The 27,297-nt window shown below is 48.3% G+C and overlaps 2 protein-coding genes across 4 annotated transcripts in view; one reads left to right on the top strand and one right to left on the bottom strand.

The window, feature by feature from the left end:
* abca1b (ATP-binding cassette, sub-family A (ABC1), member 1B) overlaps positions 1-5,586 on the bottom strand; it is a 45,933-nt gene extending 40,347 nt beyond the window's left edge. The window contains exons 1-6 of one of the 2 annotated variants that reach the window (XM_028009623.1): positions 5,330-5,586; positions 3,833-4,077; positions 3,122-3,234; positions 2,767-2,860; positions 927-1,068; positions 438-556 (exon numbers count right to left, since the gene is read on the bottom strand). In XM_028009623.1, the coding sequence (XP_027865424.1) occupies positions 438-556; positions 927-1,068; positions 2,767-2,860; positions 3,122-3,234; positions 3,833-3,890 (526 nt within the window). In that variant the 5' untranslated portion in view covers positions 3,891-4,077; positions 5,330-5,586. The remainder of the gene's footprint in view (positions 1-437; positions 557-926; positions 1,069-2,766; positions 2,861-3,121; positions 3,235-3,832; positions 4,078-5,329) is intronic. The other variant, XM_028009624.1, reaches the window with a different exon arrangement.
* Positions 5,587-7,263: 1,677 nt separating this feature from the next.
* slc44a1b (solute carrier family 44 member 1b) lies at positions 7,264-26,888 on the top strand. Of its 2 annotated transcripts, none has more exons than XM_028008630.1 (16): positions 7,264-7,455; positions 11,267-11,356; positions 12,320-12,462; positions 15,845-15,981; positions 16,216-16,309; positions 16,383-16,552; positions 16,635-16,724; positions 16,796-16,956; positions 17,030-17,216; positions 17,794-17,962; positions 18,031-18,187; positions 18,268-18,351; positions 18,423-18,560; positions 18,828-19,064; positions 22,596-22,694; positions 23,990-26,888. In XM_028008630.1, exons 1-16 carry the CDS (start codon positions 7,399-7,401, stop codon positions 24,011-24,013), a joined length of 2,037 nt encoding a protein of 678 aa, XP_027864431.1. In that variant the 5' UTR covers positions 7,264-7,398; the 3' UTR covers positions 24,014-26,888. The 2 variants fall into 2 exon arrangements, with proteins under 2 accessions (XP_027864431.1, XP_027864432.1); XM_028008631.1 differs by lacking the exon at positions 7,264-7,455 and adding an exon at positions 9,505-10,942.
* Positions 26,889-27,297: the final 409 nt, after the last annotated feature.

The raw sequence follows: 27,297 nt of genomic DNA, 5'->3' as shown, positions 1-27,297 counted from the left end.
TCCGGTCCACTGGGCCTGGTGTTGGCTCTGATCCAGTCCATCATAGCATTAACCCCTGTGATTCTGGTTCTGCTTGGTTCTGCTCTGCCCTCTGACCAGGTGAGCTCACCTGGCTGATCCGCAGGTAAACCTGTGGGGACACGTTGTCCCGCCCTCTCATCAGCCCAGCACCGACCGACCAATCAGACGCTGCAGTTCCTCAGATCAGAGGAATAAAAGCTCTGAAGCGGGGAGAGGGGGGGGGGGGGGGGGGCAGGTTGGGGCAAGTAGAGGAGGAACTGCCCCCCTCCCCCTCTACACACACTGAGCCGCTGAATCACTGAATACAGGACAAAAGATCCAGATTCTTCTTGTTCAATGAGCCTGAAAACATCTGCAGGAAGCTGCAACCAAACCTCAGAACCTCAGAACCGGACCTGCGGACCCCCGGTCTCTACCTGAGCGGCTGCTCTGCAGAACCTCCAGGGCCCGGGCCAGCTCCTTGAAGCCCTCCAGGTTTCGGTCGTTCTGGCTGTAGAGCAAAATCTTCTTGGCATCTGAAAACAGGCGGGAAATTCTGGAAAACAGAACAGAGTTCACATCAGAACCAGAACCAAGACAGGGTTCTGGATCGCAGACGATGGTTCCAGAACCTCCCTGAGGAACATAAACCACTCAGAAAGAGAACTGGATCAGTAGTTCTTTGACTCAGTTCAAAGAACTACTGATCTGGTCCTTTAATAGAAGGAAACCTGGAGTGAATGTTGAACAGGAAGTTCTGGTTCAGGACTGGAGAACAAAAACCCATTTCTATAGCCGGGTCAGCGCACACCAGAACCAGAACCAGACCGATATCACCTCTGTGGATGAGTCTGTTCAGATTAGCATTCTGATTAAGCAATTTATGAACAGGAAGCAGTTTTTCAGAATAAAAGTCTGGGACTCACATGGAGTCGTTGAAGTTTCCGACGACGCCCGGCGACTCGCCCGGCGTCGGGTTCCTGAAGCACGGGTTGTTGGCGTTGCAGAGGATCCCCTGAATCCACGGCAACGTTCCCGCCGACGGCATGGCCTTGTTGGGGAAGTGACCTGCAGACAGGAAGTGAGGCAACAGGAAGTGAAGAAAACATCAACAGTTTGATGGTTTCTGTGACCCAAACAGAACCACGGAGTCCTGAAGGTTCCACAGACTTTCTGCCTGGTTCTGGTTCTGTCTGGACCCAATCAGTAAGTGAGACTGGTTCTGACCCAGAATGGTCCCAGACCCAGACCTTGTTCTGAGAAGGAATCAACCCAGTCAGTCTCTTCATTACTGGTTCTGTTGGGTCGGTTCCGTCAGACCCAGCAGATAAAAGCAGACCAAGAACAGGTTCAATAGGAACCGTCTGAACAGAACCCTCCTCCACCAGGTGGGCTGTCCCCTAATGTAGCAGAACCAGAACCAGCTCCTCATCCTGCCTCCTCCAGGATCCGGACCATCAGAACTTCTCCCAGCTCCATGTGGTTCTGCTGGTTCTGCTGCAGCGGCCCGGTTGCGGGTCGTCTCCTTATCTGGTTGGACCCGTTATCACCTGCAGAGCAGCATCGGACCTTCGGGCTGAGCCGGGCCGGGCCGGTATCAGGAACCTTTCAGACTGCCAACTGGCCTGTTTTCTAATCACGGCTGATAAGATAAGAGCTGCAGCTCCTCTGGGGTCCACAGGTCGGCCGGGCCGGGCCGGGCCGGGCCGACCAGTAATCAATAAGAAACCCTGAGGAGCTCCTGCTCTAGTTCTGGTTCTGATTCTTCCTCTCCAGAGCAGACCCGGTTCTGTTCTCCACATTCAACCACCGGGTTCCTCAGAACCAACAGAACCAAACCGTTCAGACCTCATGGAACATCAGAACCGGGTCACATCTGGCTCTGGTACCAAACCCAGCTGATCCGTCTAACTGGACCGTTATCTGGGTCAGAGGAAGGATCTGGTTCTGATTGGACCCGCTCTGCACCCGGGTTCTTTAGGGTGAAGCAGAACCTACAGAACCCCCTCCCATCTGGTTCTGGTTCGGTTCTCTGACCCGCTTCCTGTCGGTTGGAGCCAAGGTCCGGTTCTGGTCGGGTTCTATCCCTGCTGGACACGAGGCTGATGGGGCAGAACCAGCTGACCCGCTCAGACCGGGTCATCCCTGCTGAGCTCAGTGGTTCTGTTATTCAACAGAACCGGGTCGGCTCTGGTTCTGCAGGTTCTGACCTAGAGGAACCTGAATACGCCACTGCGGTTCTGTTCAGCCGTGGATCGGTTCTGATCCGGTTTTTGTCTGTAAACACGTTGCCTAGCAACAGGTACTGATTTCAAGTCCAGCAGAATTCGGAACCGGTTCTGATCCGGAACTGGAAGAATCTGGCAGCAGAACACAGAGCAGTTCGGTTCCGTCCAGAACCGCCAAGTCGGACCTCCAGGAGAACCGGAGATCCGGGTTGGCTGCTGCGTCCTGATTGGTGGACGCCAACTTCCTGGCGCAGAGGAAGAACCAACCGGACCTTTGTGGTTCCGGAGAGACAAGGAACCATAAAGATCCGATAAACACAGGAGGACAGGTCCGAGTCACAGCAGCCGGTCATAATGTTCTGCTCAGAGAAACAGAACCAACAGAACCGACTTCAGCGGAACCCATCCCGTCCATCTGAAACGGACCGGGTCAGTTCAACAGAACCAGCTGGTGAAGGCTCGGGTTTCAGATCGTCAACAGCTTATCAGAGCGAGCGAAGAGAACCGCTCTGGGTTCTGGTTCTGGTTCTGGACTCACACTCATGCTGCTCATAGGGGGGGTAGTTGAGCCGCACAGCGATGAGGATGAAGAAGATGAAGAGCGGCCAGATGATCTCCACCAGCAGCTGGAGCTGAAACACACACACACACACACACACACACACACATTTAATGGATGGATCAGAACCAGATTTGGAGACAAACCGGATCAGAACCACAATGGAAGGAAGGAACTTAGAACCAGCCAATCAGAGAGCAGCTCAACGCCAGGTGGAAGATCAAGGAAACCATCTTTAATCTGACGGATCCGGCAGGAAGTGAACGATCTGAGCAGGAAGTGAATAATCTGAGCAGGAAGTGACAGATCAGAGCAGGAAGTGATGTGTCCTGACCGTCTGTCGGCGTCTGTAGGTGAAGTTCTTCCACAGCAGCAGGCCCAGCTGTGTGAACACGGACATGTCTGCAGCCGCCGCCGTGCAGGACTGCTGGCCGGCCGCCACCCGCTCTGAGTTAAACACAAGCAGGGAGAGAGGGTGGGGTTAAAGGTCAGCTGATAGTGAAGCTGCTGATCACACACACACACTTATCAGATCACACAGCGTCAGCACTGATCAGTGAAACACACTGCAGCTGTGAGGTCACACATGGGAACAGCATCCAGGAGGTACCGGTACCGGATCACCTTCTCCTTCTCTGTGAAACCAGAACATCATCCTGATAACCTTCATGACAAAAGTTCAGAATGAGGTTTAGAAAAAACAAAAGAGCTGCTGCTTTTTAGTATCAAAATGACCTTTGACCCAAGAAAGCATCAGCTGCTCATGCTTCCTCAGTACTTTGGTTCTTAAACAGGACATGAACTGGGCCGAGTAAAAATGGTGGGGAGTTAAATGAACCAGAACCTGCAGGAATCCCTCCAACTCAGGATGGTGTCAATGACATGACCCCCCTCCCCGGTAGAGGCCACGGCTCCCCTGGAGGGCCGCAGTTACTTCTGGCTGCCAGCACGGGGCCAACGAACCGGCTCGTGAGGACTTCGGGTGTAGGACGGTTCCATCACTCTACATGGGGAACGGTCTGACCAGGAGAGGAACCCGACCCACCTGTGGACATGGACCCTTCAAATCCAGACGGGTCGCCGACATTGGTTCTGCTGGTCATGTCGGGCAGAGACCGCGGTCATCCGTTCCCTAGCAGTCCAGAACCGAGCCACCTGATCCCAGGTGTTCCTCCAGCAGCACCAAGGCAGGAAGTGGCAGATGGCGCCATCGGAGCTTCAGGAGAATCCGGCCTCCGGACAGGTCAAGGTCCAAGGCTCACGGACCGGAGTCACCATCCCAGCCTGTTTCTGCAATCCAGAGGCGGTTCCTCATCTTAGCCTTCATCAGTGGTAAAATCCTGAATCCTGAGCCAGCCTCAGGCAGACCGGACCAGCAGAACCGGATCTGCGTTGGGAGACAGGATCGGTTGGACTGCCGTCTCCAGAACCGCGGGGCCTCCGGGGAGCATCGCTGGTCAAGCCAGCAGCACGGAGACCCGACGGCTGCTTGGACACGCTTCATCACAGCAGAACCGGGTTCCTGACCAGAACCCTGAAGATTGGACTGACAGGAAACATCCGGGTCCACTGACGTTACTTTGATGATCGGGTCACTGAGGCAATCAGTCCAAAGCTGGGTCTGAAAATACCTGGAAGACAGGTTCTGGTTCTGAACCACTTCAACGAGGGCCAGGCTCTGATCAAATCAGTCTCAGTAAGGCAGACTGAGGGAGTTCATCAGTGATTGAATCATCCAGAACCAGAACCCACCTACAGTCCTGAATCAGGGTTCTGATCAATGGGACTGAGAGGCGGCGCCACCTTCTGCCCTGATCCTGACCTGGATCGGAGTGAAGGTACTGGCTCAGTAGTTTGGATCAAAACCTCCAAACTGTTTCTTTTGCTGCTTCGTCTCAGAACCGTTTTCTGGTTCTGTTCTGGTGGATCCTCCGGAACCAACAGGGTCCAAACGACTCCTGCTGACAGCAGAGAGAAACTTTTTCTTCCAGCTACACAGAGGGAAGAACTCCAGCGTCCCGGGGAACAAACGGATCCAGAACCGGGTCAGTTCTACGTTCTGAACAAACACAATCTCATCCCTGGATTCAACTGGACGGGTCAGAGGTCAAACTGAAAACAGAACCTAACCCATAAGAACTTCCTTCAAAATGTCTCCAGAACAGCTGATCCAGACCAGAACCGCTGACCCAAAGAGAGTCTGGACCAGGAGGGAAGCAGCAGATCAAACTTCTGCTCTCAGATCTAAATCTGATGTTTGGACCGAACCAACAAATCCTTCAGCGCTGATCGGTTCCTCGTGTTCTGATCAGAACAGAACCATCAGAATCAAACAGAACCATCAGAACCTTGGACATCTCAGCTCCTCAGATTAGACCTCTACATGTTGAAACAGCGCCCCCAGAGGTTCAACCACCAACTGCATCTTTCTGTCTTTTAAAAGTTTTTCTGGAACTTTTCGAGATTCAAACTTTGATCAAAGTCAGAAAATGAACCGAGTTGAAGCAGAACCAACAGAACCAAACACAGTTTGGAGACTCACCGCTCCGGCTCTGCGGGTTAGGGGTTCTGATGAGACTCTGCGGGGCCAGAAACCCGCAGATTCACGCTCCTGCTTCTGTTTCTCCGGTCACACGCCGCTGTCTCCAGAGAATAAACTCTCTTCCTCTCTGTCTTCCTCTTCCTCTCTATCTTCCTCTTCCTCTTCCTCTTCCTCTCTATCTTCCTCTCCGTCTCCGTCTCGCTCGGTTCTCTCCGGTCCCGGACTCTCTCCTTCTACCTCCAGCTTCATCTGCCCGTCAGACCTGCAGCTGAGGGACTAAATCCCGACCTGAGCGGGTCAATGCTCAGCCATCAATCAGGCTGCTTCCGGTCTGCCCTGCCACAATAAGAGCCCGAGCCTCGGTCAGGTTGCTGAAGCAGCTGCTCTGTGTTCATTCTGTTTTTACTTCATAACTTTACTGTTGTGGTTCCGGATTTTTGTTCTGTAATGTGGACCGGACTCACATCACCCCCGTGGTTCCGAGGAGAAGAACTGGACCGTCTGTGGGATGACATGAAGCTTTTCTCCATCAATCTTTCAGGATAAAACGACCTTTATTTTGAAACGTCTTCCCGGGGCAGTTTCCGGTCAATAACAGCTAATTACTTCTTGTGTCGGACAGGTGGGTTACTCTCCACCTCAGACTTTCATAATAAGAGAAAGTCCAGCTGATGTTTCACAATAAAAGACTTTTCGCGGTGATGGACCACCGCCTCTCTCCAGAACCCGGTTGGAGGACGGGTTCTGGAGAGAGGCTGCGTATCAGCACCGGAACCACGACTGGACCTGGACTTCCTGTAAACGGCCTTCAGAAGTGATTAGAGAAAAACTGGATTAAGATAAAACAAACAAATTATCTTCATGACGAGGAATCAGATCTTTATTCATCCCATCCAGAAGAACGCAGAGTTCAGTTCGGTTCGGTTCGGTTCAGTTCAGTTCCATTTAATTGGATGACTAACTGAAAATTCACTTAATTTTAATCTCAGAAATATGACTGAACTTTACTTAATTCAATCTGTAAACTAGTTTTAACTAAATGAACTGTAAATAACTTCAACTAATTTCCAACGGAATGTAAACTAGATAACTCTGAAACCAGCTAGTTAAATTTAAACTACATTTTTAGTTCACTTTAGACTGTAAAACAACTAAACCTTCTTTGTTGTTGCGTCTGCTTCCTTTTAGCTTCCTGCAGCCACAGCTCGTCATCAACAGCTTTTTATTTCTTGCTCTTGTTATTTCCATCTCTGCTCTCCACCAGTGAAACCAGTCCCTGAACTGGGATCAACCAGCAGATGTTAGAGTCCCGCCCCTCCCAGTCTGCTGCTGCTCTGATTGGTCGTCATCTGGTCGCATTGCCAACATCAGTCAATAGCAAACTGGATCAATGTTGCTCTTAAAACTTATTTCTTGATTGAGAAGTTTTTAAAAGTTTTAGTTTTTGAATCGCGATCGTTGCTTACAGAAATATTGGATGTAATTTCTCTCCTCAGAAATGGATCAGAACATCCAGTGGTTCCAGTGGTTTACCTGGACTACAACATCCAGAAGGCTTTGCTGCTCCTACTCAAAACTTCTACTCACACACGCAACCAAAGCGCCACCTTGTGGTCTGTCAGGCAAAAGTGTCTCTGAGTGAAGACACTGTCCTCAAATGCGGAGGACGAAGAGTGACAAGATGGCGACTGGATCTCACGTCTCCATGTGTCCCTCACGTCTCCAGATGAACCAGACACTCAGTATGAGGTGTTCAGGTTTGACACAACCAGCAGGAGGCACTGCTACACTCAAAGTGTGGGATTTCTGTCAGTCTTCTAGCGTTCATTTGCCACACACACACACACACACACACACACACACACACACACACACACACACACACACACACACACAGTGTTCAGCCTGGTACAACAGTCAACAACTAAACAAAAGGTCTGCTGTGTATCAGACCCACATCACTGTTGTTCTCAGTCTGACAGCAGCACCAGGATTCTGCTGGTGAATCACAGCCACCAGAACCATTGGGTCCATCAGAGCCACCGGAACCATCCAAACCTGGATCCAGCATGGATTCGAAGCGGATCTCTTCAGCCTCTCAGCAGCAGGTCCGACTCAGGCAAAAGGTGAAGTATTGAGGACAGATCTCTGTTTAACTGTTGTTATGTAGGTCTGCTTACTGCTGGTTCTATTGGGTTCTGTAGAGTTCTGTTGAGTTCTGCAGAGGGAATTGGTTCCTCTACTGAGTTTGAAGTCTGAAGGTTTAGCAGAAGCGTAGCTGGTTCTGTCCGAACAGGAGTCGGATCAGATAAACAGTTCTGGGCAGACCCAGTCCAGGGGAACTCCTGATCCAAACTGAGCTGAATCAACCCGGTCCTCCTCTATTCTTGAGATTTCTGATTTCTCAGACGACAACCAACCGACTGACCGACCGATTGATCAACTGACCAGTTGACCAAGCAACCCACCAGTATTGCCATTTAGTTTATCATAACTGTGCCATAAAGTACAGTTTATGGCACAGTTATGATATGATGGAGTTATGATATGTTACAGTAAAGCAGGCTTAAAGTTAAAAGATTATTTAAGTTTGTTTACAGTTCGCTTAAACGTAATTTATTGTCAGTTTACAGTTGATTTATATCTAAACTAGTTTAGAATTTACCTAAAATGAATTTAATTAGCACACAGCTAGCGTAATACCTCAAGTTTGTTTTAAGTCAGACTAGTTATTGAAAGTTAGCTCAAAGTTAAGATGCAAGTTTAAGGGCCGTTGTGTAGTGCAGCAAGCGCTACACATGGTGACGCTACAGTCCTCCGTGGAGCCGTCCGGGGGTTTGATTCCCACCTTCAGACCTTTGCTGTCCATTTCCTGTCTGGTAACTATAAATAAAGGCTGTTAAAGCCAAAAAGGTTTAAGTTCAAAGTAAGTTATATCGAGGACAGAGACTGATAGAATAATAAAACAAATCTGTAAGCTAGCTGCAAACTAGTTTACATTTAGCGTAAATATAGCTTACAGCTAGCTGTTAGCTGGTTTACATTTAGCGTAAATATAGCTTACAGCTAGCTGTTAGCTGGTTTACATTTAGCTTAAATATAGCTTACAGCTAGCTGTAAGCTGGTTTACATTTAGTTGATAGTCTATGAAATATATTAAAATTAGCTTGAAGATAGCGTAATTAGCTTTAAGTTAGTTTAAAATTGACTTAGACATATTTTACAGTAATTCTTTCTTTATTGGTTTTACTTCTGAATTACTTGGTGGAGCAGTCCGGTCTGTGGTGAAGATCTGAATTGAAGGTAACAAACTGAAGTTGGTCCAATCTTCAACGGTTCTCCTGAGATGTAAGATCAGTAGATTAGTTTCCTTTACAAAGTTAGCTATCAAGATGTGTATGATTTATCCTGAGTTCAGTGAATGCCTCACGGCAGCTGATGTTTGTGTTAAATTATCTACCTGAGGTTCTCCTTACAGCTGCTTCAAACACTGTCCTCAGTTACTACTGTGTGTGTGTGTGTGTTTGTGTGTGTGTGTACAGTGTGTGGTGCCTGGTGGAGGCCATGAACAGTGAGCTCTGTGTTGATTAAGAAGTAAAACAAAGACGTGACTTCTTTAAACGCTGCAGCAGTTCTCAGAGTCACTCAAAGCTGCATCTCTGGATCCTGTTGTGTGTTCTGGACCCGGCAGGTTGGCCCGGTCCGTCTGCAGCAGCACCACGTGGGATCAGGCCCCAGTGGTCTGTGTGTCTAAATCTGATCTGAAGGTCATTTAGTATCTCATCAAAACATCTCACATGCAGACAGAAGAACCTAACTTGGCTCCGATGTTCCCAGGAGCTGGCTTTTTAAAAATGTAACGTTGGCCAATGAAAGATTCAACATGGCCGCCATGGTCATTAAGGAAAATTTATTGTAACACAAAATTTGCCAATTATTATCACTGCTGAATACTTATGCAATGAAGACATAACTTAAAACATAAAAATCATATTAACCGATACTTTTTTGATTTTTCAAAATGGCCGTCAAGGTTGTCATGGAAAATAAATTTCTGCACTAAAAACACAAATGGGTAAATGTGTTTGGTGTGAAATCATAGCCTACATATTTTGAATTATATAAATTTTATATATTTTCTTGTTTTTTTTTTCTGTTGGACATTTTTCAAAATGGTTGTAATGAAGAAGCTGTTGCCACAGGTGGGCACAGCTAACCAAAACGTTAGCTTCAGAAGCTAATGCTAACCATTACGAGTGTCGTTTATTTCCACCTCCTTCCTGTTGAGAACTGGAGTTAAACTCTCTCAACAAGCAGTTCTCCTTTTCTGATTTTACTTCATGTTGTAACCGAGATTTAAAATCAACAAGACGACATAAACTAAGTGATAGAAAACCAAACTGGTGACGCACTTCCATCTCACTCATGGTCCCACAGGGGAAACAAAAGCGGCCGTGCGGTTAAAGTTCAAGTTTATTCAAGTTATTAAAATGAGAAACATTTTATGACAACAATTAGTTTAAAATGGCGTCTTGAAAAATGACCGTCATCCTGGGAAATATCAATCAATCAAATTTATTTTGAGTAGCACAATTTAGCTTCAAGGCAGTTCAAATTGCTTTACTTCATAAACACAAAAATAAAAAATCATAAGACAACACACAGTTGACAGCTGAGAAGCCAGTGACAAATATTACATGTTGATCAGACAACATCAATACACATCAGACATATTGATCAATGTTCCATTTATTGTGGTTCAAGAGCAACTCTGACCAGCTGCGTTTTAGTCTGGGTTTAGAGGAACTCAGGGTTTTGGCTGTTTTTCAGTTTTCTGGAAGTTTGTTCCAGATTTGTGGTGCATAGAAGTTGAATGCTGCTTCTCCATGAACAACAGCAGATCTGTAGTGGATTAAAGATCAAGAAAACAAACAGCCTGAGGGATGAGCATGAAAATGTTTATGCTTGTATCTATACTTGAATAATTTTTACAGTAAATGCTGATCTGTCAGGATTTTTATGCTGCAGAGTTCAGGGTTATGGCTCAGGTGTTGGTCCTGAACAGGTTTCATTTCTGGTGGGTTTGAAGGAAGCTGGGACATGTGGACACAGGTGGACACAGGTGGACCGGTGGGTTCTGCAGGGCCCCTGGGTTCGGGTAGTCGGTTCTCTTTGACCGTTAGAAAAGAACCAGGAGGTTCAGGACTCCACTGGTTCGACGAAAACAGCGCCACCCTGCAGTTACTGTCCGCTCAGTGGTCACAGCAGGTACTGCAGCTGCAGCGCCGCTCCGCACGGGCGCTCACTGCGCACGCGCAATGAGATGAATGGCCGCTGCACCTGTCAGTCCACCAGGATGTGTGGCGGACAAATCCTCGGCCGTTAATCCAAGCTCGGTTCGGTCATCGGAGGAGGCTCCCACCGTGGCATGCTGAGCGGACCGGAGCGCTCCGTCTGACCGTCCGGACCCAGCCTCCCCCGGGGCCGCCCGCCTCCTCACCCCGCCTGCAGAGCCTCAGACCCCCGCTGCTGCCGAGCTGAGGCTGCGTGAAGCTCCGTGAAGCTCCGGGCGCGTCCATCCTGACTGCAATGGGATGCTGCGGGAGCGCGGAGGTAAGCAGGCCCGGTCCGGTCCGGTCCGGTTCGCTCCGCTCCGGTGTGTGTTCTACTTTGTGGGCTGACACTGTAACGGGATGGAGACTGGTTCTGGGGCAGAAAGGCCCGATCCGAGCTGGGATTACGGCCAGCAGCTCCTTAATCCAATTACAGCATCTCGGTTACCGAGCCGTTACCGGGCCGCTGCTGATCAACAACAGGCCCAACCGAACCCCCGCAGGGTTCGGGTTAATGGAGGAACCCAGCTGGCTGGGCCCGGCCCGGTCCGGTCCCACAGGCGCCGCTCAGCGCTCACTGTGACCGTTTTTGTGTCTGTTTCAGCGGACAAAGAGAGAATGGAGACCGCTGGAGGACCGGAGCTGCACCGACCTGCCCTGGTTCCTGCTCTTCACCGTCTTCTGCGTCGGCATGGTAACCACAGACAGACCATAATACCGCGATTGAATACAGCCGCGATCAGTACCGTTACTGTAATACCGCTGTGATACAGCAGAGCCAACCAGACAGATGCTGCCTACAGAGTACTGTAGTACTCTAAATACTTCTGCAGTACTGCAGCTTTCCTGTAACATGACTGTAATAATCCACTGGTACTATAACTACTATAAAACTGCTTTAATACATGACCATCAGGTGTGTACAGTGTGTTGGTAATTCAGGGTGTGGCACCACATTTACCTGTTCACATGGAGGAAGAACTTCAGGTGGATCTGTGGGTAGAAATGCGTGACGCCTCCAGGTGTATTTCTATAAAAGCAGCTTCACTCTGCAGGATGTGGTGCAACAGAAAAGTAGTTCCGTCTCCGTCTGACCCTGATGCTTCCTCAGAAACATTAATGATCCAAATCCATCTCAGTTTTTGTCACCAGCAGATTCTTTATCTGAATATCAACATCCGGTGAGCCCCAAACATCTTCCTGACCCGTCCTTCACGGGCAGGACTGATGCTGCATTCAGGGACAGCAGAGAGCGCAGGTTTTCGCTGATACGGTTTTTAACACCTGAACCAGAATCTGTATTTATGACAATCATTCCACCCAGTGGAACCGAAGGTCCAACCGAGCCGTTACCGGGCCGCTGCTGGTCAACAACAGGCCCAACAGAACCCCTGCAGGGTTCAGGTTAATCCATCTGTCATGGAGATGCAGTCTGCTACACACCACAGCAGAACTTTACAGCGTCCAGATGGGTTCTGATTGGCTCACAGCTCCTCCCACTGAGCTCTGATTGGCTGGAGGTTTGACCTAGATGATTCCAGTCAGTGTTGATGTTTGGTTGGGGTTCAGATCCATCAGATGGAGTGATGGAGTAATCTGATGAGGTTCTGATGTGGTTCTGGTAAAGTTCTGATGAGGTTCTGATGGTGTTCTGCAGGGCAGCATCTGTGGCTTCACCATCGCCACTGGCGGCGCCGCTCGCCTCGTCTTCGGCTACGACAGCTACGGCAACACCTGCGGCCGGCGTAACGAGCGGATCGAAGGCGTGCAGCTGAGCGGGCTGGACCACACCGACAGGAAGTGAGTGTTCACTGAGCAGAACCGGAACCAGAACCAGAATCAGGAGTTCTGGATGGTCCGAGGTGCCATCGGTTCTGTTATGAGCCAACGTTCTGCTCAGCTCCCTGAAGGTGCTTTGACTAGACCAATCAATCTCCCCTCCACCATCGTGCTTCACAACTGCTAAGCGGTTCTGATCTGCTGAGTCTGGTTCTGTCCATCCTGGTTCTGTTCATCCTGGTTCTGTTCCATTACTCCTAGCTGCGGTATTCTTTCAACACGCTATTCAAGACACTCAGCTAAGAGCATGAGTGCTAACCTCAGTCTGGTGGCCATCTTGTTTCTAAACAAGAGGTTTTCTCTTTCAACCCTTCCAAGCTGCCATCTTGGTTCAGGGTCACAACTTTTGACCTATTAACTGAGGTCTATAGAATCTGAGCTGGAGCTCCGGGGTTTCTGATCATTTCTTTGACCTCTGACCTTGAAGTCTGAGATGTTTTCCAGTGAGCAGAACTTCCTGCTGCTCTGCAGCAGACTGCAGTTTCATTGTTCCTCAGTACTGTGTAATCCTACAGTACTACTGCAGTAATACTGCAGTAGTACTACAATGATACTACAGTAATACAGTAGCAGTGCTATCCACCTTATTCCTAGTCACCATGAGGATTTACGTGATTTATGGGCGCAACTTCCGCCACTAACCGGAACCGCCATTTGTTTACATGGTAGCAATTTGCTAACCGGCTTCCCACAGAGGTTTTATCCTGTAAAATATGTGGGAACAGCAGCTGTCAAAGCTTAAGTTGTGGCAATATTGTTTTACCGCTACCTACAGCTATTGCGGGGAGGGATGGCGACTTGAAGAAATGGCCGTAAATAACCCGCACTAACATAGTTAGCTACCCATACTAGCATAGTTAGCTACCCGCACTAACATAGTTAGCTACCCATACTAGCATAGTTAGCTACCCATACTAGCATAGTTAGCTACCCGCACTAGCATAGTTAGCTACCTTCCCTAACATAGTTAGCTACATGCACTAGCATAGTTAGCTACCCATACTAGCATAGTTAGCTACCTTTCCTAGCATAGTTAGCTACCCATACTAGCATAGTTAGCTACCCATACTAGCATAGTTAGCTACCCATACTAGCATAGTTAGCTACCCGCACTAGCATAGTTAGGTACCCGCACTAGCATAGTTAGCTACCCGCACTAACATAGTTAGCTACCCGCACTAGCATAGTTAGCTACCCGCACTAGCATAGTTAGGTACCCGCACTAGCATAGTTAGCTACCCATACTAGCATAGTTAGCTACCCATACTAGCATAGTTAGCTACCCACACTAGCATAGTTAGCTACCCATACTAGCATAGTTAGCTACCCGCACTAGCATAGTTAGGTACCCGCACTAGCATAGTTAGGTACCCGCACTAGCATAGTTAGCTACCCGCACTAGCATAGTTAGGTACCCGCACTAGCATAGTTAGCTACCCGCACTAACATAGTTAGCTACCCGCACTAGCATAGTTAGCTACCCGCACTAGCATAGTTAGGTACCCGCACTAGCATAGTTAGGTACCCGCACTAGCATAGTTAGGTACCCGCACTAGCATAGTTAGCTACCCGCACTAGCATAGTTAGGTACCCGCACTAACATAGTTAGCTACCCGCACTAGCATAGTTAGCTACCCGCACTAGCATAGTTAGGTACCCGCACTAGCATAGTTAGCTACCCGCACTAGCATAGTTAGCTACCCATACAAGCATAGTTAGCTAATTCACTGACTCAGTTGCAGATTCAGGTTTTCTTCCCTTGGTTTTTTTGTCCACACAATGAATTGAGCACAAAAAGCATTTTGGGTTCTTCTGTTCAGGTTTAGACGTTTTAGCCAAATTCTTTTTGTTTTTGCTTTTGTTTTGGGAGCCGTTCAACACACACCTGTTGCTGCCACAAACTAAACTTGCTCTGATTATTAGAGAACAATCGACAGTTACTGAGCTCCACAAAGGCATCTTAAGACACTTTCCATTGGCAACTTGTTCTCTAGAACAGGTTAATGTGTGGTTCGGTTCGGTTCGGTTCTGGTCCAGTGGGGAGATTCTCCATATTACGGTCTGAAGCGCAGCAGCTGCGGTTATTTCTCCGCTGATTTGCAGCGACACTCAGCACCGGAGAACCTCGCGGTTCTGGTTCTGGGACTAAATAAACCCAGATATTTTATTTTGTCTTATAAATAAATGTTGCTGGCCCAAACATAATGATGAAGACTCAGATCATGAACTTTATTATTCTTTAAATTCAAACGAAAAATCAAATTCACCCCAAGCTAATATTATGTAGTTCTGGTGTTTTATTCTGTCGGCACAAACCTGCAGCTCAGATCTCTGAGCAGCTTCTCTGCTTTTCTCTTTATTACTGTCAGTTCTTCAGAGAAACGAGCTGCGCTGCTAATTCACCTTACAAAACTTAACGCTGTGTTCCTGTCGCTCCCTGTGACTAAACTTATAATTAGATCCTCTGTACTGAGCAGCTCTGATAGCAGACGGTGTGTCCGTGAACAAGTTTTACTAAATATTGTATCATAACCGAAAAGAGAGATGTAACTTTGAATATAGATTAGCAAAGAACCTACAAATTACAGTGAAATAGTGCTACTTCTGGTGGCGCCGGAAGTAAGACCCATAATGGTTTCCCCAGTTTCCCCAGTAAGCCTCCCAGGAATAAGCTGGATAGTGTTAGTGTAGTGACTTACTATGTAATCTGGTGCTGTAAGGCTACATAGTAATAAAGTAAGAAAGTAGTACTAGAGAATTACAATGTTGCTGTAGTATTACTGCAGTAGTATAACTGTAATACTGTGATATTACTATAGTATTACCATAGTATTTCTGTGATACTGTAGTATTACTTCAGCTCTGTGACAATAGCTTCAGTGTTGTGGCTCCTTCTGGCACTTGAACACACGGTGCATTCAAGGTCCTGTGGGAGAGTTTTATGCTGACAGATGGTGAAAGCTGTGACTCATCAGCAGAGCTGCTTATACACACACACACACACACACACACACACAGTCTATTTTTATCTGCAGCTCCACCTGCAGGAGGCCGATCAGCTCAGGTCGATTTCCTGAGACGTTCAGGATGATGGATCTGTTGGACAGACACAGCAGAAACAGACTGAGGACTGGAAGGACGTCTGAGGTCCAGTTCTGGATCTGGTCGCTGTGGTTCTGTCTGGTTCTGGTTATCCCACTCAGTTTTCCATTTCTTTCAATTTCTTTGTCTCTTTGTTTCCATGTCCACATTCTACTGGTTCTGTTGGTTCTGGTCCAACTGGTCAGAGAGGGTCACCTGTAGGGCGGTGCGTTCTCACCTGACTCTCTGCTGCCCTCTGCAGGTTCGTCTTCTTCCTGGATCCCTGCAACATCGACATCGTCCAGAGGAAAATCAAGTCTATGGCTCTGTGTGTGTCCCTGTGCCCCCCCGAGGAGCTGAAGACCCACCAGGACCTGAAGAGGTTCGCCATGACCAATGGTGAGCCAACCCGTGGCTACGCCCACCTGGCTACGCCCACCTGGCCACGCCCACCTGGGCCTCACCTTAAGCTGCAGCAGCTTCCTGTTCTGCAGGAACTGATCCTGGCTCAGTGTTTCCATGAGCCACAGCGTTTCTTCACTCGGTGCTGGAGCTGTGCTAACTGAGGGGAGATGATGGAGATGATGATGATCTTGATGATGATGATGATGAGCTCATCCTCCATGTTTGCAGGTTCGGAGCTTTGCTCCTATGAGTTGCCAGCTCATCGTTACCCGGTGCTACCGGAGCGACTCGCCAGGTGTCCCAAGCTTCCTGTCCCCCGCAGGTAGGTGGCGCTTTCCGCTATCTGCCCCTGATCTCTAACCTCTGACCCTTGACCTCTGACCTGTGTGTCCCAGCAAGCCGCTGCCGCTCTTCAACCGCTGCACGCCGGTGGACATGTCGTGCTACGCCAGGTTCGCCGAGGCGGTGGTGACCTTCGTGGGTGACAGCAGCGTCCTGCATCGCCTCATCGCCGGCGTAGCCGCCAGCAAAGAGATCATCGTCGGACTCTGTGTCCTCGCCTTAGGTAAGCACCGGCGGCCGTGATGTCACTTCCTCCTTGCTGTGACGTCAGTTCCTGTAGCCTGACCGCTGTGTCCTGTTTCCAGCGCTGTCCATGGTCCTCATGGTGATCATCCGCTACATCTCGGCCGTGCTGGTCTGGATCCTTACCTCGCTGGTGGTGCTGGGCTCCCTGGGTGAGGTCACTTCCTTTGTGCTGTGGGACAGGTGAGGTCACTTCCTGTGTGACGCTATGTTTGTGTCTCAGCGGGGACCAGCATCCTCTGGTGGTTCTACATCGACCACCGTCTGTATGCCAACGACACGTCCTCCAAGGACCCCAAGGAGACCAAACAGGAGGCACCGGAGGGGCAGCGTGACGGTGGCCAGGCGCTGCTGGTCTACGCCGCTGCCGCCACCATCTTCACCGTACGTACCGAACCAGAACCAGAAAATGCAGAGCCGGTGCTGTAGCTCTGAATGTCTGTGTGTGTGTGTACAGATCATCCTGCTGCTGCTGATGCTCTTCATGCGGAAGCGCGTGGCGCTCACCATCGCTCTGTTCCACGTCGCAGGAAAAGTCTTCATCCACCTGCCGCTGCTCACCCTGCAGCCCTTCATCACCTTCCTCGCCCTGCTCCTCTTCTGGGTCTACTGGATCCTGGTGCTGCTCTTCCTGGGAACCACCGGTTGGTCCTCACACACCTACGCACACAAACACATACACACTTCATTTCTTTAGCCTAACCCAAAATTTTCTCTAAACCTTGAGTTTATAGCTAATCCTACCTTAAACTTAATTCACACCTTAGTTACTGACTACGGTGTGAATTAGTCACACCTTATTAAAACACACAGGATGTTTTCCTTTGGTTGTTCTTGAGAAAATGTCCTCACAACCACGGATGTCCTCGCAGTGTTGGTCATCAGGAGACAGCTAAACAAGTATACATACTCAACAAGTTTATATTACATTCCTGTCAGTAAATTACTTACATATATTAATAGAATACAGTAGAATAGAAGAAATGGACATGAAGAAAAATAAAACATCAACAAAATTAAAGAGCCAAGCTAGCCATGTTTCCATCAATGTTTTTTAATGCGCATATTAGAGTATCATATTATAAACTGTTGATGGAAATGGCAAAATAACTCTCCATTAGACTCCGCCCCCTGCCTTTCTGCTGATCCTCAGAGGGATCACAGTGGCTGCCCCCTGCTGGCCAGAGCAGCAGCTAAGCGGTTTGTTGTGGTGCTGTGCAGGGAACCCGGAGCAGAACGAGGAGACGGGCTTGACGGAGTTCCGGCTGACGGGCTCGCTGCAGTACCTCACCTGGTACCACGCCGTGGGTCTGGTCTGGATCAGCGAGTTCATCCTGGCCTGCCAGCAGATGACTGTCGCTGGCGCCGTTGTCACCTACTACTTCACCAGGTGAGTGTGGCGGCTCGGTTCGCCTGCAAGTCCGGGTCCAAATGCCAATCAGAACCCTCTGTCTGCAGGGATAAGAACCGGCTGCCGGTGACACCCATCCTGTCGTCGGTTCTGAGGCTGGTCCGGTACCACCTAGGAACCGTTGCTAAGGGGTCCTTCATCATCACGCTAGTGAAGATCCCCCGCCTCGTCCTGATGTACGTCCACAACCAGTTGAAAGGACGGGTATGCAATCCGCTTCGCCGCCTCCCGGATCTGGTTGAGCTCAGCGGGTTGCCACGGTAACTGTGTCCTGTTGTCTCCAGGAGAACGTGTGCGCCCGCTGCCTGCTGAAGTCCTGCATCTGCTGCCTGTGGTGTTTGGAGAAGTGCCTCAACTACTTGAACCAGGTAACGGACCGCCCTACCCCCGCGCGCAGGTTGTGGCAACGCCACCCTCACTGCCGTTATTTGTTTCCCAGAATGCATACGCAGCCACTGCCATCAACAGTACCAGTTTCTGCACGTCGGCCCGGGACGCCTTCGTCATCCTGGTAGAGAACGCGCTGCGGGTCGCCACCATCAACGCCGTGGGAGACTTTGTGCTCTTCCTGGGGAAGGTGAGGCGTTTGGTCCGAATGGATCAGAGGTGTATCCTGGAGGGCCGGGATCCCGCATGTTTCAGTTCTCTCCCTGCAGGTAGTAAAACCTCCTCTGCAGGTCAATGTTCTTCTAATGAGCCATCATTGGATCCAGCTGCTTTAAACCAGGGATCGAACTAAAACATGCAGGATGCCGGCCCTCCACAACTCACTTTGCTCACCACCGTCTTAGAGAGACATAGTGTCACGACAACAGCTTTGCTTCAGGATGTCATGTCTCTTCAGGTTCTGATCATGACGTGCACGGCATTCGCCGGCGTCCTGCTCCTCAACTACCAGCGGGACTACGCCGAGTGGCTGCTGCCGCTCATCATCGTCTGCCTCTTCGCCTTCCTGGTGGCCCACTGCTTCCTGTCCATCTTCGAGATCGTGGTGGACGTCCTGTTCCTGTGCTTCGCCATTGACACCAAGTACAACGATGGCACCCCTGGGAAGGAGTTCTTCATGGACAAAGCTCTGATGGTGAGCTTAGTCACATCTAGCTAAGCTCCCGCTAGGTCAGGGGTGGCGAACAAGTTAGACACAAAGAGCCGAAATCTTTAACTGTGAAAGTCCAAGAGCCACACCACACGCTGACCTGCCAAGACAGACACACACACATGCGCACACAAACACACATAATTAAAACCATATATTTTTCTAATAACACACTCCTCTTCTTACAACATAACCCTCAAGTGTCCACCCTCAACACACACATCAAATGCAGCTTAGCCAGAGGTAATACAGCAACTACCCTGGAGGTCAGACACCCCCCTCTCCACACACACACAGGCACTGCTCTCTCTATCCCTCGCTCTGACACACGCAACTAATGAACACACTTCAGATACATAGATAGGGCCTGTATAATGTAAATTGATCAATATTGAAATATTCACACAGGCATGTTTAGTCAGATGGTATTTTTTTCAAACTACATCACAGAGTTTCTTACCTTGCTGGAGGTGATGGGGTGATAATCTCAGTGGGATTTCTGGCATCTCTTGTTTCTAGTAATCCTCTGCAAATCAGGTTGGTATTCAGTTGTAGCCACTCGGAGCAGTTCCTTTACGTCAGTGTCAGTCAGAACGGACCGATGCTTGGACTTCACGTGTTTCAAGGTAGAAAACAGGGATTCGCAGACTTATGTTGAGGAGAACATCGACAGCAGTTTGAGGGCGGCTCTTTTTACACACGGGTATTTTTCAGTTGGCACAACTCTCCAAAACGCAACAGGGCCTTCTTTCAAAAGAGATTTCAGTCTGTCATCCTCGCGTAGCTCAATCATCTCCAGTTCACTCGCTGCCTCATCAGTGACAAGCGGGGATTTGAGGCAGTCTGCCTCTGCATTAAAAGGGTCAATGAGAAGAGCGATCTGTGGTCTTTTCTGCTGCAGGTCCTCAAAACGCGAAGTAATGCTCCCGTACAGTCGCGCAAGCATTTTCACGTACTGACCCATATTCATTCTAATGCCAGCCTTCTGCTGGGCGCTGCGCAATGAAGGAAAATGGGACAGATTGCCATTTTGAATGTGCACTTTGAACAGCTTCACCTTGTTAACAAAGGAGAATACACTTTGTGTCAGATCAGGAAGAGTTTTTAATTTCCCCTGCAGGTCCAGGTTTAGTTTGTCCAAGTGTGAAAGCATGTCCACTAAGAAAGCCAAATCCATAAGCCATTTGGGGTCTGAGAGCTGAGGGTAACTTTTGTTCTTTTCTGCCATAAACAATTTTACTGGTTCCAAAAGCTCCAAAAAGCGTGAAACCACTTTACCTCTTGAGAGCCATCTTACAGCGCAGTGCAGTGGCAAGTCACCTGGCAAGTCTCCGTCTAGGTCAGCAATGAGATTTTTGAACTGTCGGTGAGTAAGGGCATGCGTGCGGATGTAGTTCACAATCTCCATCATAGGTTTCATGACGTGGTCTAAATTCAGTGTTTTAGACACGAGTTGCTCCCGGTGGATGATGCAGTGAAAATTCCAAAAATCGGGGAAGAGGTCATCACCCTTACAAAGGCCCACAAGGCCGTTCACAGAACCAATCATCGATGGCGCTCCATCCGTGGCTATTGCGGTGAGTTTTTCTAAAGACATATTCACTGTTTTGAATACTTCCATCATTGCTTCTTTTACGTCAGTGCCGCGAGTTCTGTCTTTTAATGGGACAATATCGAGAAGCTCTTCTTTCACCACGCAGTCCTCAGAAATCATTCGTACAAATATTGCCAACTGTGGCTTGTCCTGTATGTCGCATGACTCGTCTAATGCTACACTAAAATAAGCACATGCGTTCAGGTCTGCATGTAGATCAGATTCAAGCGCATTATTTATGTCTGATATTCTGGTTTCAACTGTGTGTCGTGACATCTGGAGATCAGTGATGGAATCTTTGAGTTGTTTGTTATCTGGAGCCAAAATGTCAATTAAATCTACAAAACACTGTTTTAAAAACTCGCCTTCGTTGTATGGTTTTTTAGCACGGGCAATATTCCATGCCACTTTATAGGATGCAAGTGTCACAGCTTCTCCACGCTTGGTCAATTGCTGAAACATTTGAGACTGTCTTTTTACCTGGCTTTTCAATGTGCTCAATTTTTGCTTCCGTAGTTCAGTACCTTTGGGGAAATCCTTGTCAATATTAGCATGGAGTGTGCTAAAATGACGCTGAAGGTTTGAAGCCTTGTAATGTGATATCGTGGTATCGCATAATAAACAGAGCGATTTGCCATTCCGTTCAATAAAAAAGTAAGCATCTTCCCATTCTTCCAGAAATGTCCTGTGTTCATCGTCATATTTTCGTTTAGCTTTGCATTTTGCCATTTTTACAAAGAAGGTAAGTCTGCGGTCTGCATGCATATAAAATGTTTACCTAATTTCCCGGCATGAGACGTAATCCGCGCATATGATTGGCGGTCACTTACGTCACTTACGTCTCATAAAAAACACCCAATCTGTCAAATTAATTTATTAATTTTAAAATATTATTATTTGTTTTTAATAACCCCTGATGGATTTAAGTGTGTTTAAGATATAAAAAAAAAAGAAGAAAAGAAACATGAAACGAGGAAAGAGCCACAGTATATAGAAAATATGGTAACAGGCAAAGAGCCGCATTCTTATTGGTCGAGAGCCGCGTGTTCGCCACCCCTGCGCTAGGTAGAAGTAAAAACAGGGCATTTTAGAAATGGTTTGGGGATATTTCATTTTACTTATTGACTTCAAAGAGAAAGAAAAAACCCACAACACCCAAACTTACCGGGCTATCATTGACCAAAACACTGAATGGGTTGAGGTTTTAATAGGCTGAACTCCATGGTTAGCTTTAAGCTACCAGCCTGCTCAGTTCGGAACTGATATAAACACCATAAAAATACAAAAAATCCCATAAAATAATTATCTTCAGCTATTTGTACTGCCCGGCCATCAGAACTGAGAACTGAGAAAAGAAATGGTGCTAGCTAACCAGTGTTTGGAACCAGGAGTTAGCTGCTCGGCTAGCGGCTGCAGTGGGTTTGGCTTGCAGGCTCTGAGTCTCCAGCTCCACATCAGGCTAGCGATAGCATCCAGCGGTGCTAAAAGCTGCATTTCTCAGCGTTGGTCGGTGGCGTTTGGCTAGCGGTCTGCTGTCGGGGAACCTGCAACCACAAGGGTCTTTCTACAGAAACTCTGAATAAACCTGGATTCAGGTTTATTCCTTCATCCAATCAAATTGTACTAAGTGTGACATCACAGAGTGTCCTTTCTGTCCCTGCAGTGCATTGTGGGACCAGTAGTTGTAATAACAATTTATATTCAGATCAAACAACGAAGGCTTCTTTGACATCCACACTCCATTGGTTCCCAATAATAAGCCACGGCCCTTTGATGTTTTTATCCAATCAGGTAACGGTAGGTCTGATCAGGTTTGATTCAGGTTTTATGTTTTTGAGGTTCCCACTTTGTCCTGTAAATGTTTCCTTGTTGCCCCGCCCCCACGGTGACCTCACCTGTCTCTTATGTCTCCACCCTTGCAGGAGTTCGTGGAGAGCAGTCGGCGGCTGGAGCGCGCGGGCGGACGTGGGCGGAGCCGGGTGAAAGAGGCGGCGTCGGAGGGGGCAGAGATGAAGCCCATGGTGAGTGATCGCGGTGCCGGAGGGGGCGTGGCCAGGCGGAACAGCTCGTCCGCGTTGGGGGCGGGGCCACACTGGGGCGAGGGCGGGGAGTGGGAGGAGCTTCAGGAGTTCCAGGTGTATTGCCTGCTGGTGGGGGTGCTGGTGGACTGGGTGCTGGCAGAGCAGAGTGACCTGGTCCTCTGCCTCAGCGAAGACGTCGTCCTCTTCCTCTGCATCTGCCTGCCCACCTCCACCCTCTTCCTGGTCGTCAGCCTGCTGCACGCGCCAAGCCCCGCCCCCTTCGCCGAGTCCGCCTCCAAGTCAGCCGCCATCACCGCTGCGTGCTAACAACAGACTAACTCTGGATGAACACTAGTGCATGCTTCATCACCTCCATCATCATCATCATCATCATCACGCTGCTGCTTGAACTATTTATGTTTCCTTCTTTTTTACTTTTGTACTTTTTTATGGAGAATATTTTTATAAAAATCTTCCAGCAGCTCTGTGTTTGAGTCTCTGTTCCGCCTCGATTTGGTCGCCATGTTGCTTTCAACCCGACCAGGACTCAGCAGGCAGAACACCTGAGGTCACTTCCTGTTGCTGACCTCCTGCTCCACAGCAGAGGAGACTTAAGACATGAACTTGAACCCAGATCACTCACCCTCAGAACTGAAATCTGATCCGAACCAGAGCCAGAACCACCTTTAAATTGACTTTTAATATTTTAATATATACATAAAATCATTGGAAACTTGTTGCCTGCTGGGTCCTCCAGGAATCAACACATAACGAGCTGAGCGTTAACGAACTGAGAGTTAACGAGCTGAGAATTAACGAGCTGACAGTTAACGAGCTGAGTGTTAACGAGCTAAGAGTTAACGAGCTAAGTGTTAACGAGCTAAGAGTTAACGAGCTAAGTGTTAACGAGCTAAGAGTTAACGTGCTGAGTGTTAACGAGCTAAGAGTTAACGAGCTAAGAGTTAACGAGCTAAGAGTTAACGAGCTGAGAGTTAACGAGCTGAGAATGAACGAGCTGAGCGTTAGCGACCTAAGAGTTAACGAGCTAAGAGTTAACGAGCTAAGTGTTAGCGAGCTAAGAGTTAACGAGCTGGGAATTAACGAGCTGAGCGTTAAATAGCTGAGAGTTAACGAACTGGTTAACCTCAATAACGAGATTCTTAACAAGCTGGTTAATTAGTTAATTAACATGTTGCTTTACCAGTTGGTTAATGAGCTCATTAACCTGCTAGCCAACTGATGAGCTCGTTCAGCTGCAGACAGGAAGTTAACCATCTCCACATTTCCTGTTTCAGGCTCCAGGGACGAGTTCGGCTTGACCAAACTGGGACTTGTTGCAGAGACATTCCAGAAGTTTATTTTTAGTGTAACATGTTTACTATGGTTTCACTCCAGGGAAAACGATGATATTTTAATACGAAACTGGAAACAACGTAACAACGTAACCAAGCACTTTATCTGGAAGCGGCTGATGCATTTTTTCGTAGTGATGTCCGTTTTTATAAAACTCAGATCCTAACGCCGTCCGGACTCTTCGCTAACCTCTCTGCTCTGTGGGCGGAGCCGGCCCACATGGAAGGGGCGGGGCCTGCGGACAGGTGGAGCAGCAGCCGATTATGCCCTCAGAGAGTGGAGTCGGGGCTGCTGCGTGTGGTCGCCATGGAAACCACGTCCCAGGGCGGGGTGAGGTCATGTGACCGGCGAGGACGCCGTCGCTTCACCGTGGTGGGCGGAGCTTCCTGCAGCCGCGGCGGCAGCAATAACACCGGAACCACCAGTCTTCCTGCTTCTCTTCATCCGCTGCCCGACCTGACCCAACCCTCTTCTGGTTCTGGACCGGTGGGCCCGACCCGGTTCTAGACCCGCCCAATGTGACCCGCCCAGTGCGACCCGATTCTGGTTCTGTTAGACGTTGTCAGACTGTTTGTAGCGTCGATTTGTAACGGCCTGAATCTCTTTCAGAAATACTTTGACCTTCGACCCGAGTCCTAGCGCCCAGCTGGCTCGGCCTCTTACTGGGAGCAAACCAGTCCACGAGACGGAACTCAGAGCGGTTCAGGCGTCGGTTCTTTGGACCTTTACTCCATCAGAGGCGCTCCGAGTCGGTCCGGTTCCCTCTGGAGGCGGAGCCTGGTCAAGCCCCACCTCTGAGGCCTTTTCCCATCATGCACCTGAGCGGGTAGCCTGCAGGGGGAGCCGCTGAGCCGCTAATTGCACTAAAGATGGAGTTCCTGCCGCGCTGGCCGGACGGAGTTCGTAGATCAGATTCACCTGAACGCATCGTGACCGCTGTTGCCGGGCAGATTAGCTTCAGGAGCTGAGCAGTTTCACTCCAACACCAACAGGAACGGGTCGGTACCGGCCCGGGTCGGTACCGGCCGGTTTCTTCCCATGAAGAACCACGCAGAGGCCAGCATCATTTCAAAATAAAACAGGAAGTCATCATGACAGGGTTTCTACACTTTCGGTTTCTACACAATAAAAGTCAGGAAAATGTTTGAGTTTCTACACTTTTATCTAAAATATAATAAAATAAATATTTAATATTTAGTTTTTAGTGGTTTTGGTTTTTATTGCTGTTCTAATCTGGACCAGCGGTTCTGATCCGGGTCGCCTATAGAGACCACATAATCTGTTAAATCTGCTCTTCTATTAATAAAACATTTCAAACATGAAAACCCGATTCCCTTCCTGGTCTGAGGAGCCGCTAATAAAACCAACATGGAAACATTTTGAAACGGAAAGCAGGAGGAACCCAGTCATGATCAGAACATCAGGGTTCAGGAAGGAACCGGTTCTGATCCAAAAACCAGAAAAAAGGCCACACAACGTTTCTGTTGGAGGAAAACTCTTCAGCCTCCATCCGACCAATCACAGCACAGGCTCCGCCCACTGAAGATGAGCGAGGCTCAGAGAGGTTCCGGTTCTGGAGTCAAACATCCAAAGAACTAACTGTTCTGCCTGGAAACCATCCGAACCGAACCGGACCGACTAGGTCCCGGTGTGCTGATGGGTCCGGATCGGTTCGGACCACCTGGATCTGACCGGCAGCCTGGAGTCCAGGTGCAGCTTCCGGTTTCTGTTCGGAGTTCCGGACCGGAACGTCTCCGAGCCTCGCCGCCATTTTTTATCAGACTGTTTGTAGCTGAAGCAGCTGAATCGCGTCCAGTTGCCCCACAATCAGGTTGCCATTTGTAAAGTTGCTGCAAAAAAAAGAACAGCAATGATTTGGTTTGGTGTGTTCAGCCTGTCACAGAGAACGTGTCGGTTTCACCACGTCATTCATAGTTAGTTTCTTGGTTGATTCTTCAATGTTTTTCACCAAATATTGATTCATTATCATCTGAATTGTTTTCTGAACCAGCAGGATGTTGATCCAGAAACTGAGAGGAAAAGAATCGATGATGGAGAAAAACGACTCGGGTGACGAAAACCCAGCCTTTATTTTGATATGTCACTTCCTCTTAAATGACAAGCCAATTTGCATATTAACTAATATTTCTCTATGAGCAAAAGAAACAGCAATAAAATGATAAACTAATGACAAAAAATAAGTAATCATAGAAGCTAAACAGCATCATGTAAAATGGATTTTTTGAGCTTTGAATCTTGTTATGCTCCATCATCAGAAACATTCCTGGATTCTTTCATGGATGTTTGAGAAATACGTTAATCTCCATGGCAACCATCCAGCTGCAAAAGCGCCTGGTTGGACCTAGCCCCGCCTTCGAGGCACAGCTCCTCCTATGAGCTGCAGGTTCACTCAGCTCTAAATTTAGCAAGCTAGCTAAGTAGTTAGCTTGCTAACCAAATATTTAGCTTGAGCTAGATAGCAAGTTAAATATTTAGCTTGTGAATTAAATATTCAATATGAATCTGACATTTATAAAAACAGGAACATGATGAAAATATGACTGAAAAATGAACCACATTGATTTCTTTATGACAAGACGAAGCAAATTATTGCTGTTAATTTTCTTACTGTAACTTCACAAACGGCACTCTAAGCCCAGCAGCCTGGTTGCCCAGCAACCTGGTTGCCCAGCAGCAGCCTGGTTGACCAGGTTGACTCCAGGTGTGATTATTTTTCTGGTTTGTAACTGAAGAACTTCTTGCTTTTGTTTCTCTGTTGGTTTTTATATCATTTCTTATGTCTCTTTGTTTTATAAGAAAATAATTAAAATCAGAATTTCAGACGGTTTGTGGTCTTTGTTCAGAAACACACCTGACTCAGGTAACTGGCTCACTAGTGCCACCATGTGGACAGGGGGTGATTTAAGGCCGGCAGCTTCCAGAGAGTGACACCTGCTGGCTGGAAGAGGAAACAACAGGAAGTATTTCTGCTGCACGGTCTCCGAACAGACGATGTTTATAATAACAGAGTTTATTTATGATGTTTTACTCAGTTATTTAAGGTTTGGCTAAATCTACGATGGAAGTGAGAAGGTCAGGAAAGAAATATTGAACTGATGATGGAAACCAAGCGATCAGAGAATCCAGAGCCTGCTGCTGGCAGAGCTCCGTCTGTCCTCCATCTTCCTGCTTCACCCTGAAGCTCCGCCCCTCTGCTGCAACATTTCATCACCTTAGCAAACTAATTAAG

The sequence above is a fragment of the Xiphophorus couchianus genome, chromosome 23 (assembly GCF_001444195.1).
Source record: "Xiphophorus couchianus chromosome 23, X_couchianus-1.0, whole genome shotgun sequence".
NCBI lineage: Eukaryota > Metazoa > Chordata > Actinopteri > Cyprinodontiformes > Poeciliidae > Xiphophorus > Xiphophorus couchianus.
This window is presented reverse-complemented; position numbering and strand designations above follow the sequence as displayed.

Coding starts and splice junctions, on each gene's coding strand:
- slc44a1b (XM_028008630.1), top strand. CDS start 7,399: ATGGATTCGAAGCGGATCTCTTCAGCCTCTCAGCAGCAGGTCCGACTC. Junction 12,463..15,844: donor CTGGACCACACCGACAGGAA/GTGAGTGTTCAC, acceptor TGCCCTCTGCAG/GTTCGTCTTCTTCCTGGATC. Junction 17,963..18,030: donor GTCACCTACTACTTCACCAG/GTGAGTGTGGCG, acceptor CTCTGTCTGCAG/GGATAAGAACCGGCTGCCGG.